The sequence below is a fragment of the Pipistrellus hanaki genome, assembly GCF_964339955.1.
Source record: "Pipistrellus hanaki genome assembly, chromosome: 5".
NCBI lineage: Eukaryota > Metazoa > Chordata > Mammalia > Chiroptera > Vespertilionidae > Pipistrellus > Pipistrellus hanaki.
Window position 1 is genome coordinate 287,817 of NC_140507.1, and position 14,585 is coordinate 302,401.

At 56.4% G+C, this 14,585-nt stretch overlaps 1 protein-coding gene across 7 annotated transcripts in view; it reads left to right on the forward strand.

The window, feature by feature from the left end:
* The window catches only part of SUN1 (Sad1 and UNC84 domain containing 1), a 37,200-nt gene extending 22,652 nt beyond the window's left edge, over nucleotides 1-14,548 (forward strand). For 4 of the 7 annotated variants that reach the window (XM_084886247.1, XM_084886243.1, XM_084886248.1 and 1 more), the window contains 16 exons: nucleotides 101-181; nucleotides 467-583; nucleotides 1,600-1,698; nucleotides 2,169-2,262; nucleotides 3,007-3,065; nucleotides 3,190-3,335; nucleotides 3,885-4,124; nucleotides 4,844-4,930; nucleotides 5,853-5,896; nucleotides 6,530-6,665; nucleotides 7,485-7,739; nucleotides 8,182-8,266; nucleotides 10,183-10,298; nucleotides 12,016-12,183; nucleotides 12,471-12,563; nucleotides 12,906-14,548. In XM_084886247.1, the coding sequence (XP_084742373.1) occupies nucleotides 101-181; nucleotides 467-583; nucleotides 1,600-1,698; nucleotides 2,169-2,262; nucleotides 3,007-3,065; nucleotides 3,190-3,335; nucleotides 3,885-4,124; nucleotides 4,844-4,930; nucleotides 5,853-5,896; nucleotides 6,530-6,665; nucleotides 7,485-7,739; nucleotides 8,182-8,266; nucleotides 10,183-10,298; nucleotides 12,016-12,183; nucleotides 12,471-12,563; nucleotides 12,906-13,019 (1,934 nt within the window). In that variant the 3' untranslated portion in view covers nucleotides 13,020-14,548. The remainder of the gene's footprint in view (nucleotides 1-100; nucleotides 182-466; nucleotides 584-1,599; nucleotides 1,699-2,168; nucleotides 2,263-3,006; nucleotides 3,066-3,189; nucleotides 3,336-3,884; nucleotides 4,125-4,843; nucleotides 4,931-5,852; nucleotides 5,897-6,529; nucleotides 6,666-7,484; nucleotides 7,740-8,181; nucleotides 8,267-10,182; nucleotides 10,299-12,015; nucleotides 12,184-12,470; nucleotides 12,564-12,905) is intronic. The other 3 variants (XM_084886246.1, XM_084886249.1, XM_084886245.1) reach the window with 2 other exon arrangements.
* Nucleotides 14,549-14,585: the final 37 nt, after the last annotated feature.

Here is a 14,585-nt window from a genome sequence, read left to right on the forward strand (position 1 = left end):
CGAGCCACCAGCCGTGCCGAGCCGGTGGCCGCACGTGTGCTCCGCCTGGCCGGCTCCTTGGAACGCCGAGTTTTCTAAGCCTCTTTTGCGTGTGTTGCAGCTCGTTCCAATCCCTGTGGGAGGAGGACAGTAACAGAGTTTCTCAGAGAGGACGGTGACCTCAGTGTAAATGGGGAGTCGTGTAAGTATGGCCTTGTCTCCACCCTGCTCCTGGGTGATTCCCAGGTTGCACGCAGGCCCCTGACGCTGGGGCATCACTCGGTGAACTCGCGCCTCCCTGGGTGGGTGGGGCAGCCAGAGCTGCTGCTTAATCCCCAACAATAGAAGCCAGTGCCACCAGGTTCGTTTGCTTTGTCTTTTCTCTTTTTCATAATCGGGTGTCCTGTTTTTTCAAACTGCCATTGTCGTGCACAGTTTTCGAATGGACAAGGTTTGCATATTAACTGCTTGTCACCACCACCCGCAGGCGATGACTGTCGGGGGACGGGTACGGAGCACCTCGAAACCCACACAGCCACCCTCCTGCGGTCCCGCTGGACAGAGAGGGCGGCAGGGACCGCGCGGCCCACCCTGTCTCGTGCAGGTTGTCTCTCACTCTCTTCCATTTTTGTCATGTTCTCCACAAATGCCTGTTGTTCCTTGTCCACATTTGGAATTCAGGTGCCCATTAAAAAAGGACAGGATTTTAGTTAACTTTGGTTTAAAATATGGAGACTATCTCTGTTGCAAACTTATTTGTAAGTGTATTTAGTGTGAATTGAATGATGAAAGAACTTACTTGAGATTTAATTAAAAGTTTAGCTCAGCGATGGCTGTCTGCCCTTCCCTGGGCAGCAGGGAGATTTATAGAGTTAGGTGTCCAGTTTGTACCTGTAAGTTTCTTTGTTAAAGGGGCACCTTTTAAGGGGAGCCTTAAAAAAAAAAAAAAAAAAAAGGCTGAGCTTCAAAACTAGTTGTCAACTGTTAATTAATAAACATAAAACAGTTGACTTTCAAAACCCTCTTAAGCCATATTTCTTTGCATATCAGCCATGTCGGAATTACTAATAGTTTCAGGAGTCAGCACACTCATGCTAACAGGAGTGGATAACTCAGCAATTACTTTTAAAAACGAAGCAGAGTGGCTTGCTCAGCGGGTCGTGCGTGATGTGCACTGTGTGTGCCTGCTTCTCGCACCCTGTGGCCGCTGCCTTCGAGAGCCCTCCCGCTGGGCAGCCTTGGCCCATTGGTGTCCCCCTGGTCCTGAGCGGTCCTGTCTCAGCTGAGCGTGTTCACTGGTGTCTGCGGGTTTTACGTACCTCTCTCCCTGAATCCGCGGACACTGCCGCCAGCCTGTGGGCAGCCGCCCTGCCCCGCCGTGGCGCCCGTTGGCGTCCGCGGGCAAGAGGAAAGGAGGTGTTCCCACAGCAGCTCGTCTGAGTTTGTGTCAGTGTCTTGTTCGGGTGCTTTGCGTTTGTGTTTCTGAAGAAGGGAGTCGATTCCTCAGGAGAATTGGGGAAAAGTCAGACGAGCAGGTGTGTCCTGCGTGTGGTCGCTGTGAGGAACTGCTGCTCTGGGTCTCGTGTGTGAGTGTGCCCCGCACACGTCTGTCTGCCACAGGTCACGTCTCAGAGCGGGCGCTGCGGAGGACCGGAGCTGCAGCGTGGTCTGTGTCGCAGGCCGTGTGGTCGGCCCTCTGGTTGGCCGCCGCGGCTCCAGGTGGTTATGCTGGCTTTGTGCTCACCTCTCCCAGGCTGGGCCACTAACACCGCAGCGAATGACTCCCCTAACCAGAGACCATCCCACGCATGGCCCATGCTTGCTCCTCCTTGGAGCGCTTCCTCTGGGCTCGGTGCATGGGCTGTCCCCAGTGCCCGGCGCTCTGAGGGTTTGGCGCCTGGTTGGGCCGTAACTGAGATGCATGCTCTGTGTCCCCTCCCAGTCGTGTCTGGCTGACGCGCACTCTGTGTGGCTGTAGCCTGTGCTGTCTATGTTGGAGCATGTGGATTCCTGCTGTGCTGACCAGCACCCCTTAACATACCTGCTCCTGAACTGCAACCCTCAACTTCCCAAACATCTGTCCGTCAATTCCCCGGTGCTCCCAGCTTGGCCGTCACCAAAGTGGTTCGCTTAGGAGCCTGGCTTTCCTGAGAACGCTCCAGGGACTGTCTGGTGTTTTCCTCTTTCAGGGAAGGCAGCCTCTGGCATCTTCTGGTGGCTGGGGAGTGGCTGGTACCAGTTCGTGACTTTGATTTCTTGGCTGAACGTGTTTCTTCTAACAAGGTAAAGAACTGACGTTACAACTGCTTTGTGTTTTAAAGAACTAATTTTGTGCCCTAGCCAGTTTGGCTCAGTGGATGGGATTTCAGCCTGTGGACTGAAGGGTCCCGGGTTCGATTCTGGTCAAGGCTTCTCCCTGGCCTGGCCCCTGGTCAGGGTGCCTGCAAGAGGAAACCCATCAATGTGCTTCTCTCATGTGCATGTTTCTCTCTGTCTTCCCCTCTCTCTTCTCTCTCTAAAAGATCAATGAAAAAAATATCCTTGGGTGAGGATTAACAAAAAATGAACTGATTTTGTGCTAACTGTAGGACATCATTTGATTTATTGTTTTATAATGATTTAGTTTATTTTTATAGTCTTGTAGAATGATATGTTAATGCCCTGCATTCACATGTCATGTTTTATGAAATGCTTTCATGTTCTCATGGGAGAGTGTGGCACATGGGAGAGGAGGCCCTGCCAGTGCTGGGGCAGCTCCCACGGCCCAGGTTACCTCGGGGCCCATGAGTGAGGCACCCCGTGCTCCCAGCGTGACCTGTGTGTGCTTGTTGACCTGGGCCCAGGCCACCCCTTAGAGGCAGGGCTCCTGCCGTGCAGACACACCTGGTGGGGAAACTGTAACTGCATTTCTAACCTGTGGGCTCCTCTCATGGTCCTGGGGGCAGAAGGGGAGGTGTCACCTGGAGAGGTCAAGTGAACGGGGACCCCTGCCTGTGCTCCTCACGGCAAATGTTGTCCTATTCCTAGGTGCCTTCGGAATATTTGCAAGTTTCTCATTGTGCTCGTTCCACTACTCCTCTTCCTCGGTGAGTAAGATGTGACTGCGTTCCCTGGGAGGGCCACTGCGCACCACCCGGAGGTGCTCGGTGCGCCTCGTGGGAGGCGGTGTGCCCGTGCCGACCGTGACCGCGTGGTTTTCTCTCCTTCAAGGTGCCGGCCTTTCCTTACGAGGCCAGGACGGCTTCCTCTCCCTCCTGCCTGTGTTCAACTGGACACACATCCTCAGAGCACAGAGGGTGGACGACCCCAAAGACATGTTCACCCCTGATACTTCTCACCTGAGCCAGCCTCCGGAGGTAACCTGGCACTGCAGGGGCAGGGTGCTGTTTTAGGAAATGCTTTTTAAATGCTCTGCAATAGTACAAGTAATGCACCTGTAAAGTCGCCTCCTAGTTCAATTAATTTCATTGAAGAATAATAGTGCTCATTCCTTTGGGAAATGTAGAAAGTACAGAGAAGAAAATGAAAGTCACCACTAGCTTGCCATGTAAGGAAATTCACCAATGGGCATTTTTGCATATTTTCCTTTCATGTATTTGTGTGCACTATAGTTAACATTTTGCCGTGATATTCTGTCTTGTAGTTTTTTGGGGGGTTTGTTTAAGATTTTTTATTGATTTTTAGAGAGGGAGGGAGGGAAACATCAGTGTGCGAGTGACACATCAGTGGGCTGTCTCCCGCACACCCTCTGCCTCGGCTGTGGATGAGGTGGCGACACCTTGGCGCACAGCACAGCCACAGCCACAGCCACACCGGCCATGGCTCTGCTTTGTAGCTTGGACTTGCCCTGGTGCCCGTTTAATGGCTCCCTCGAGCTGCTGTGAAAGGTCTCCTTTCCGTTTCAGGGTGCTGCGGAGGCGTCTCCCTGGCGTTGGATGAGTGAGGTGGAGAGGCAGGTGACCTCGCTGTCCGGACAGTGCCAGAGCCGTGACGAGAAGCTGCGAGAACTGACGGCTTCGCTCCAGAAGCTGCAAGTGCGGGTGGACCAGATGGACGACGGGGGCGCCGGGGTGTCGTCCCTGGTGGCGAGCGCGGTGGGGCAGCACTTGAAGGACCTGGCAGCCGGCGGGCGGCTGGGCTCCCAGGTGAGGCCGGGAGGCCCGCGCTGCGTCTTCTCCGGGACCAGGGTCAGGAGGACACAGCCGTGGGACGGGTCCTCTCTCCATTCCGGACCTTAAGAAAACCAGCATCGTGTTGAGGGGGTGGGCTGACAGTTCTTTGCTTGAGAATGCCAAGTAAATTGGACATGCACGTATCAATAGCTGCTCGTGGCTCCACGTGGACAGCAGCTGCTCTGCCTTGCTGCGCCGCAGGGCGAGCGTGGCGTCCCACCCTCAGCCTGGCTCCCGGGCATCTAGCTGAGCCCCCGAGTGCTCTCCCGGCACGGACGCTGGTAACAGGGAGCTCCCAAGCAAGAAGGGGGCCCGCAGTGCATATGGTTCATTTGAGTTCTCCTTTGAAGAAAAAAGTGACATTTAGAAAAAGAAGAATCCATTTCTCTGGTATTGAGGTTCTAAGTTTGGTTGGCTCAGTAAGCTTGGCCCATGTCTCCTGAGCACTGTGGCCATGGTGACCCCAGCAGGACCCCAGCTTGTCTGCGGCAGGCAGCCACGTGGGTGTCGTTTCTCCTGAGCTGCTGGCACAGTCCCGGGTCTCTGACGTGGCAGTGGAGACGAGAGCCTGGTGGTGCTCTGCCACACTGTGACCAGACGTGCTCCACACTGGGGTGTTCTGTGTCGGGTAACTTGCCTGGTTTATCTGACACTTCCTCACTCTGCCATTTGTCCTCTCATTTCTCTCCAAGGCCGACTTGGGGACCTTCCACCACCAGCAGGAATCGCGCATCTCAGACCTGGAGGCTCTTCTGGGGAAGCTGGCGGGAAAGTTGGAGGTATTCCTTCTCGGCACCGTGGCCTCGGCACGTGCTCTCCTGCGTGAATGCCCACGAGGGTTGGTGCTGGCCCGCCAGCCTTAAAGCCCTTTCCAGTGTCGGCTGCTGTCCTTGGTGGATGTGCAGAAGGCCTCTGCGGGCCAGCGATTCCCTGGGAGGTCTCGTGTGTGGCCGTGCTGCTTCACGAGCACGTCCAGCTCATGGTCCGAGGTGTCTTTCAAGGGGAGGCCTGCGCCCAAGGATTAGCCAGGGCAGGGCTGCGGACGCCAGGGGCCGGCTGAGTCTGTGCCTCCTGCTTGTCACAGCCACCTCCAGGGGCACCTGTGTGCAGACGAGAAGTCAGTTTCTGGAGGGAAAGTCTGTGTCTCAGATGCTGACAGAGGCAGAGGACGGAGGCCAGGCGCTGAGCTGGCACAGAGCGGGGCACAGCAGGAGGCTGTTGGCTGACCCAGCTCGAGGCAGGGCACAGCCACCACCGAGTCAGAATGGTGAGGCCAGTCCAGCAGGTGGGAGAAGGCCTAGTTCTGAGGCAGGGCTCACCTGTCTCCTGGGTCTGAGGTTGCGAGAAGGCCTGTCCGCCTGGCACAGAGCCCGTTCGTGCGCTTTGAGTGGACCCTGCCACCGCCCTTCGGGTGGCGTGTGTGCTCCTGTTCTGTGCTGCCATGGAGGTGACCGCCAGGGTCCTGGGCTGGTCCGGAGTCGCGGATGTGGGACAGGCACCAGTTGCTCCTGTGAGACTGCTCCTCTCTCTGTGTCTGAAAAGCATACTCTTCCCTCCAGCCGGCAGCCTGGGCGAGGCTGTGGGGGAGGAACCCAGGCAGGCGAGGTTATGCACTACCTTGGTGTGTATAGTCAACCACGTGGTGGCTTCATGAAAAGCCAGCATGGCATCGTGAAAACAATGGTTTCTCCTGCTTTCTAGGCCATGCAGAAGGAACTGGAGCAGACCAAGCGGAGGACAGAGAGGTAGGAGGCTCAGGTGCTCCCTGTTCAGCATGTCGAGGGGCTGCCACCTGGGGTGGCAAGCTCTGGAGGGGATGCAGAGCTGTGTGTCTTCCTGGGAGGGGCCTGTGGGACTGCTGCTCTTCTCACAGCACCCCAAAGGCAGGCCACCCCTTGCTTTGACTGGGAGTGCTTGGAGGGCTGCCCTCGGGTGCAGATAAGCCCAGGCTCATGTCACAGTGGGGGGACTCGAGCTCTCTGGCACGTGGGCATCGAAGCTCAGCCCTTGTCCTGTGGGCAGAGCCTGCGTGGGAGACAGGCCTGCACCCCACTACTCACTCTTCTCAGCTTCTCTGCCCTCCAGTCTGTCTAAATGCAATACCTTCATTCTTCGCTGCGCAGTGATTTCTGAGGCTCAGCGGGGGACCTTGTCCCCTCTGGCTGCTGTGTCTGGCTGTGTGTGTGTCTGTCTGTGTCTGGCCGGCCTCATCAGCACACGTGGGGCAGGTGCACCCTTGGGCGAGGGGGGTCCTCGGGGACCCAACCTGAGTGTGTGAAGCTCCTGTGCATGAGGCACAGGCTTATGCCACCCACACTGCCTGGTGCCGTGCTTCTCCCGAGCTCACTAAGCACGTCCTCGCCCCACCCCGGCCGCAGCACGCCCGGGCAGGAGCAGCACCTGCTGTCCATGGTGGCGCAGCTGGAGCGCGAGCTGGAGCACCTGAGGTCGGACGTGGCAGCCTGGCAGCCTCTGAGGAGCAGCTGTGAGGAGGCCCACACGGTCCTCGGAAAGGTAAGCCTCCTCCACCCCACTTCTGGGGTCGGAGCGAGAGAGCGCCTGCTTCGCGGCTGCCCGGGCGCCGTTCTGTGCACCAGTGTGCGGGGCAGGGACGCCTGTGGGCGTTTCTGGAAACTGCCGTTCAGGGTGCTCTGTGCCCCTCGCCCAGGGCCTCAGTGCTGGGTGGGTGAGGCTGGACGCAACAGCCCTTCCTCCTCCGCCTGAGGCACAGGCTCCACTGTGCTGTGCCCCTCCCACTCCTGTTCTCTGATCTCCTCCCTCCCTCTGTCTGAGGGGCTCTTCCATTTAACTGAAGGGGGACTCGCCGGCCGGCCGGCGTGGCTCAGCGGTTCAGTGTGGCCTGTGAACAGGAGTTCAGGGTTTGATTTCCGCTCCAGGCACATGCCCAGGTCGGGGGCTTGATCCCCAGTCGGGGCATGCAGGAGGCAGCCGATCAGTGATTCTCACTCATCCTTGATGTTTCTATATCTCTTTCTCTCTCCATCTCTCCATCTCTGAAGTCAATAAAAACATATTAAGGCGGGGTGGGGTGTGTGGCATTTCCATGATGGACGGGAAGAGCTGGGGGGCACTGCCATTGCATCTAAGGTGAGGGGCATCCGGAGCCGCGGCGCTTTCTCATCTGTGTCCTCTTTTTTTTTTTTTTTTTTTTTTTTTTGGAGGAAGATTTATTTTGGTTTATGATAGAGGGATAGGAGTGAGTTGCTATCCATGCTACAGAAGCATGGCTTGTGTTGGTTCCAGAGATGGAGGTGGGATAATATTATTCTTAGGAGTAGAGCTTGTTCATCTGTGTCCTCTTGATTTTATAAGGTCGATGCCCAAGTCCGAGAGACGGTCAGACTCCTGCTTTCCGGTGACCAGCAGGACGGCTCCCTGGACTGGCTGCTGCAGAAGCTGTCTGCGCAGTTTGTCAGCAAGGGCGACCTGCAGGCTCTGCTGCGAGAGCTGGAGCTGCAGATACTGAAGAACATCACCCACCACATTTCTGTGACAAGGCAGGGGCCAACCTCTGAAGCCATCATGGCCGCGGTGACCTCGGAGGGGACTTCCGGGATCACAGAAGCGGTAGGTGGAGAGGGAGGGAACTGACACTGCGGTGAGGGCGCTGAGGGCCGGTCCTGAGCAGCGGGATGGGCAGTGAAGGTGGGTGCTCAGCCAGGGAGGTGCAGAGGTCGTGGGTGCCCAGGTGGCGCTGCTGCTGGGGAGGACTACTCTGCCAGCCTCTGCCCCACACCTGAGGTCGTGTCTCCATCACACAGAACCAGGCCGCAGTGCCTGCTCTGAACCTGCACGGCCACCACTCTGTGCACCAGGGGCTGGGGCGGTAGGAGCGGCTCTGCCCGGGTGCAGGCTGCAGTTTGGATTTCCCAAACATCCCCATGCCTGTCATCCGCAACACAGCTACTAACAGTGCTCTCCTGAAACTCGGGCCTCCACGCCTGCTGTTAACACGTAGCCTTGTCTCCCCTCCCCCGGGTCGGGTCCCCGCCTGTGCTGCCTCCCCCAGCAAGCTCGCATCATCGTGAACAACGCGCTCAAGCTGTATTCCCAGGACAAGACCGGCATGGTGGACTTCGCCCTGGAGTCTGGCGGTGAGTCACTGCTGACTGCCAGAGGCCACTGCTGGCAGGTGCAGCCGTAGGGCCGCCCCTCTCCGGCCAGCCCCGGGACTCCCTCGGGCTTTCAGGCCGGCTCTCCCCGCGCACAGCGCCAGGTGAGGCGGTCAGCTAAACCTCAGTTGGGGGGCTTTTCTGTGGCTCTAGGACTCCTCCAGCTGTCAGGGTCCCCCACAGCGGTTGGTTGGTTGCTGTGGTCTTGAGTGTTGTGCAGTGTGTGTCAGCGTTGCAGGTGGTACTGTTTGTGTTGAGTGTCCTTGCTTGATAGGTTTTATTTTTTTCTGAGAGAGGGGAAGGAAGAGAGAGAACATCCATGTGAGAGAGAAACCTCAGTTGGTTGCCTCCCGCAAGCACCCAAACGGATGGAAGCCGCTCTGGCCAGGACGCTTTTTTTACGAATTGAAGGCCCCGGCAGGAGGACACTCACTGCGTGTGCCCCCGCCTTTGTGGTGATCGCCGAGGTGCCCTGCATGGAGGTCAGTCACAGGCCGCAGGCAGTGCCTTCCTGCATCTCCGGGAGGCTGTGTTGGCGTGTGGGTGCGGGCTCCTTCTGGAACTTGGCAAGGCTCCCTCCAGTGTCTGCCTCCTGCCGGGACCACAGTCCCCGGGCCAGGTCCGCAGCCATAGGCCTGCAGCAAACTGGGGACAGGCGGGGCTCCTCACGGAGTGAGCAAAGAGTGGGCTGTTTGGGCTCCGGACCGAGATCGCAGGCCAAGGTACTGAGAAAGCAGACTGTGGCTCAGGGAAGAGTTGGGGCCACGTACACGTCTTTGTCACCTGACCTCTGTGACATTGGGTCAAACACGGAGGTTTCTGTGAAGAAATCGGGGATGCTCGCAGGACATGAGAGAGACTGAGTGACTTCACGTCTGGTCGGTGGGGAGGTTTCCTGCCTCTGTTTTACAGAGCGCCTCGGGCTTCTGAACGTGTCACATTGGGGATTACAGGTTTTCCTGAGAAAGCAGGTTCTTAATGCGCTGGCGTGTGTGGGAGGGTTGGAGTCTCAGGGGCAGTGGTGATCTTACGCATTCGCCGCCTGTTTATTTTATTTATTTATTTTTTAAAATATATTTTATTGAGTTTTTACAGAGAGGAAGAAAGAGGGATAGAAAGCTAGAAACATCGATGAGAGAGAAACGTCGATCAGCTGCCTCTTGCACACCCCCTACTGGGGATGTGCCAGCAACCAAGGTACATGCCCCTGACCGGAATCATACCCGGAACCTTTCAGTCCGCAGGCCGACACTCTATTCACTGAGCCATCTGCTTAGTTTGCCTCATCCCAGCAGCGTAGGAAGGAGGGGGGCTGACCCCCCTACTCCCAGCAGCTGGCTGTGGGCCTATTAAGTCAACCCTCTAACCCTCACGGGCCAGCTGACAGCGGGCCTGATTGGATTCGTTATTACTCACTTAAAGACATGAGCAGCCTGGCTGGTGTGATGCAATTGGTTGGAGTGTCGTCCTGCGCACTGAAAGGTTGTGGGTTCGATTCCTAGTCAGGGCCCATGCCTAGATTGTGGATTCGATCCCTGATTGGGGTTAGGGTGGGTACAGGAGGCAACCAACCCACATTTCTCACATTGATGTTTCTCTCCTTCTTCCCCTTCCTCTCTCTAAAGACAATAGAAACATATCCTTGTGTGAGGGTTTTAAAAAAAACCATGAACAAAAGTTTATTCAGAGTAGCTGTCCCAGGAGGTGCAGGCGGGCGGGGAGCAGCCATGTTGAAGGGTCTCCCGTGTTGGCCGGTGCACACTGTGTAGCTGAAAGCAGGCGGCTCCTGGCACTGGACTTGGACCAGTGGGGCTGAGTGGGGGCTGACCTGGAGTACCCAGGCCAGCTCCCCGTGCGGGCTGGCGGGCTCAGACCCTGACAACAGCCGCTGCTTCCAGGGGGCAGCATCCTGAGCACGCGCTGCTCGGAGACGCACGAGACCAAGACGGCGCTCATCAGCCTGTTCGGCATCCCGCTGTGGTACTTCTCGCAGTCGCCCCGCGTGGTGATCCAGGTGAGGAGCTCCGCCCGGCCCCGCCCAGCGGCATGTGCTGGCGGCATCCTCAGGGCCCTTTGTGACCAACTCTGTGATGTGTTTTAGCTTTTTGTGAAGGGGTAGGGAACCTACAGGAGTGTGTGCCCTCGTCTGTGTTCACTCAGTGAGTCTTCACACGGCGGACAGCACCCCCTGCCCCTCTTGTCCCCTCGCCCCAAGGTTGGCTTGTAACTCCGTCCCATCTCGTCTGAGGGGTGAGCTGCAGGGCCCACTGTGCGAGTCAGCTACACCTGCTCACGCCTAATTCCAAGCCGTGTGCCTTCCCGGGCCCCCCTCTGGCACTGGTCGCAGGTCCCAAGGCTGCATGACGAAGAGTGTGAAGCATCAGATACATTTGTTCGTCCTCAGAACTAAACTGCTGCCTTATGTTATAAGGTTTTTGGAAGAAATTTTAAATTATTTTTAACATGAAACATTCACATGGTAGCGACCTTTCACTTACAAACCACACGCTCAGCCTGAAAGAGCTCAGGAAGGAGCTGAGTGAGAAGTGAGTGCCGTCCATGGGCAGTGCTGGCCCTGGCCCTACCCTGGCACTCACCTGTCCTAGGTGCCGCTGGTCTCTGAGCTTCGTGATGCTGGCTCCTTGGTCCCCAGCACTCGCCAGGCCCTGATCCACAGGGTCGCTCACCCGTGTACCTCAGCTCCCGTCTCAGGTGCACGGTCTGCCCTGTGCTGTCGTGCTGGCCTGGGTCCCAGCATGTCCCCTGGAGGTCAGGAGGCAGCTGTCCCCTGCATGGTAGACGTGCCTGACGGGGAAGGAGGAGAGGGTGCCGGCTGTGCTGAGGCAGCGGCCGTGGTGGCTGCTCGCAGGAAGGAGTATGTGCCTTCGTAGGGACAGCTGGCAGAGGAGGAGTTCCCTCCGACGGGCAGGGCAGCCCCGGGCTCAGGCCACACCTAGAAGCGCAGCCACAGCTCACTGAAGGCTGCCACACCAGGAACCTGCAGAAACCCACTGGGCACAGGGCACCGAGGGCTGCGGGGAGTCAGAGCGTGGTCTTGGCGTGGCCGCTCCTTCAGACGGCCACTTGTATTTAGGGCCCAGGCCCCTTCTCACAGGGCGAGCAGAGGGGCACAAAGAACCGAGAATGTGTATCTTTTCCTCCTGTCCCTCCCTCCCGCCTGGTTGGGGCCCCACCGCAGAGCCGCCGGCCCCCGGGCAGGGCCTCCTCTGCCGTGGAAAGGACTCTTGCCGCCTCTGTCCTGGGTCGGGTCCTTTTGTGCCCTCGCCAGTGTCCCCGGGTGGGAGTGGGCATGCGGGTCAGAGGCCGCTGTGCCGGCTGGGCTTCCTGAGCTCGGCCAGCGTGCACATTGTGGGAGCGTGCACGTCCCACAGCTCGGCACAGGCGGCCCCTCGGGATGATGGGAGCCTGCTCGGTGAGTTCCGACCTGTGGGAGCTGGACCTCCTGTGGCTGGGGACACTGACACCCCATGTGGCCTAGGGGTGCGTCTCCCCATTTTCCCTGCGGTTCTGGCACGTGAGCTCCGTAGGACTCACTCACCTGTGGGAGGCAGTCCCTTCCCAGGTTGTCTGATTTGGCTTATGGTGACCTTTTACCACGCAAAATGCTTTTCCTTCTAGTTCAGTGACACCGTCTTTTCTCTCACCGCTCTGTTTTACGAATGGCAACACGCTTGCCGACTATTAAGTGTTAGTGTGTTGCCTCTCCCCAGCCTGACATCTATCCCGGGAACTGCTGGGCGTTCAAAGGCTCCCAGGGCTACCTGGTGGTGCGGCTGTCGATGGAGATCCACCCGACCAGCTTCACGCTGGAGCACATACCAAAGACGCTGTCGCCCACAGGCAACATCACCAGCGCCCCCAAGGACTTCTCCGTCTACGTGAGTGTGCTTGCCCCGGGCCCGGCGGTGCCCTCCTCCCTGCCCACTTTCCTCTGGAGCGTTACAGGCAGCATGGGCCCAGAGGAGGGACGTCAAGTCTCAGTGATGGAGGAACACCTCCCTCACGGGCGAGGAGTTGCGAAAGCCCTGAACGAAATGCCCGGGTGGCAGCCTCACAGAGGCCCTGGTCTCTGCAGTGACGGAGGCGGCTTCCCCTGCTCCTGCTGGAGAGATGCCGTCTGCCGGTGTCATTGCCACGGTCGGTGACCATCTGGTTTTGCTTTCAGGGACTAGAAAATGAGTATCAAGAGGAAGGGCAGCTGCTGGGACAGTTCATGTTCGACCAAGAGGGGGAGTCGCTCCAGACCTTCCCTGTCCCGGTGAGCACTTGCCACGCACACTGGTCCCAGCCCCTGGCCCCAGTCCGCAGGCCCCGCTGCCATGAGCAAGCTGCCGGAGGGCGTGGCTCAGCCTCGGGGCGGGGGCGGGGCTCCTCCTCCCGAATGAGCCTCTGCAGTGCATGCTTTGCTCCTGTCGACGCGTCCTGCACAGAAGTCAAGTCTGTGCTCAGGCGGATTCTCAGCCCGAGCTGTGCCTGTGACCGGGCGCAGGCCCGTGCCCAGCCTGGCCCCTTTCTCTCAGGAGCCTGGGGGGATGTGCTTGGGCTCGGGAGTGTTCATGTGAAGTAAGTGTGAATTTTTTTTTCTCTCCTTCGATTTCAGAAAAGACCTGAAAGAGCTTTCCAAATAGTGGAACTTCAGATTTTTTCTAACTGGGGCCATCCTGAATACACATGTCTCTATCGGTTCCGAGTTCACGGAGACCCTGTCAAGTAGACACGCTCCTCACTGCTGCTGTCCATTCTGTACATACGGGGCAGCCCGAGACACGGGCCTTCCCTTCGTGGACAAGGGCGTGGAACATGGGATGTCCCCTGTTAAATAAATGCTGCTGACTGCCAGCAGGACACGGGAATTAGCAATGAATGTGTGCGCCCCTTGCTGTTCTGTCTGTGGGAAGCTGCGTGTTGAGGGCTTGGGTTTACAGAGACCTGTTAGCCACGGAAATTCATTTGAATGTATGGCTCACAAAGACACTTTGTTTGGGGGATTTGTTTTTAAACATAAAGCTGTTTATATTCATTATTTTCTTGACATCAGGAACAAAGCAAGTGATGTTAAAAGGTTTGATGAGTTCTTGAAACTTCTACACTTAGCCGATCACTGGCCCTTCCAAAGAACTCTGGGGCAGCTATTTTCTCTCCAGCACACAGTTCTTTCAGGGGAAAATCTGTCACCAAACTGAGTCCAAACTCCTTTCCTTCAGGGTGGGTGGTGCTTTATTCATGTCACCAGGTGGGAGGTGGTGAAAGGTGTCTTTCTGTTTCGCTTGCTGCACTGAGAAAGGTTCTCCAAGTCAGAGCCTGGAGTGTTAGAACCCAGCAGGAACACAGGAGAGGGTCACCTCGCGTGGCTAACGTGGGTCCGTCCGTCCAGGTGTAAACACACACAGGTGCAGGCTCAGGTTCCCCGCTTTCAGTGCGAACAGGAACGACGACCTCCAGTCCAATCTGCAAAAGCAAACACTAACATGCTCCCCCACCCACAGGCTGTGTTTCTTCCCCTGGTGGTGTCGGAGGCGGTCCAGCGTGGCCAGTGCTAGAGCCACCACATCCTGCACTGTCCTCCCTTTCACTGGCTCGGGTGGCACGCCTTTTCTTAAGCTGTCATGGCCATTCTCCTCCCATTCCTGGGAGACCCGTTTTGGTCATAATTAGTATTTAACACTGAGGCTATTTAACACTGAGACTATTTAACGTTGAGCAGACTTTATACATGAGATATCCACAAGGCACTTAAGATGTTACTGATGTTTTAAAGTTAAGTTTTATTGGGTTAAGACAGCTTCTTGGTATACCATAAGTGTATTTTCAAAGAAGGTAAAATGATGGTGCTGACAGGTTTTCTGGAGTTTTATGTATATTGTGCAATAGTCCTCAAATACACAAAAACTAGGTAGCTTTTCTTTTTCTCTTAGAATTGGGGCTGTTGCCTATGCAGTTAAGTTGGGTAAAATGTATACAGATGTTTCCTATATTACAGGATAAATATGAGTCAGAATTTCTTATATAAAACTAAATTTGGGAGTTGGGGTGGACATATTTTGAATATTAATTTATTTTTAAAGATGCAAGATAGGACTTTGTGCAGTGTATTTTTGTAAATGCTTTTCCAAATGTCTGGTAGTGCTCCTGTTGCTGCCACCAAACTAAGATGCTATTGAAATGTTTAAATAAAGAGTTTTTAATTTTTAAGAGTGCATGTGATGCTTCAAATGAATAATAAACAGCATATTTCTTTCTCCAGTCTGCTTTGTTTATGCCCGGGCAGCTGTGGGTGGGA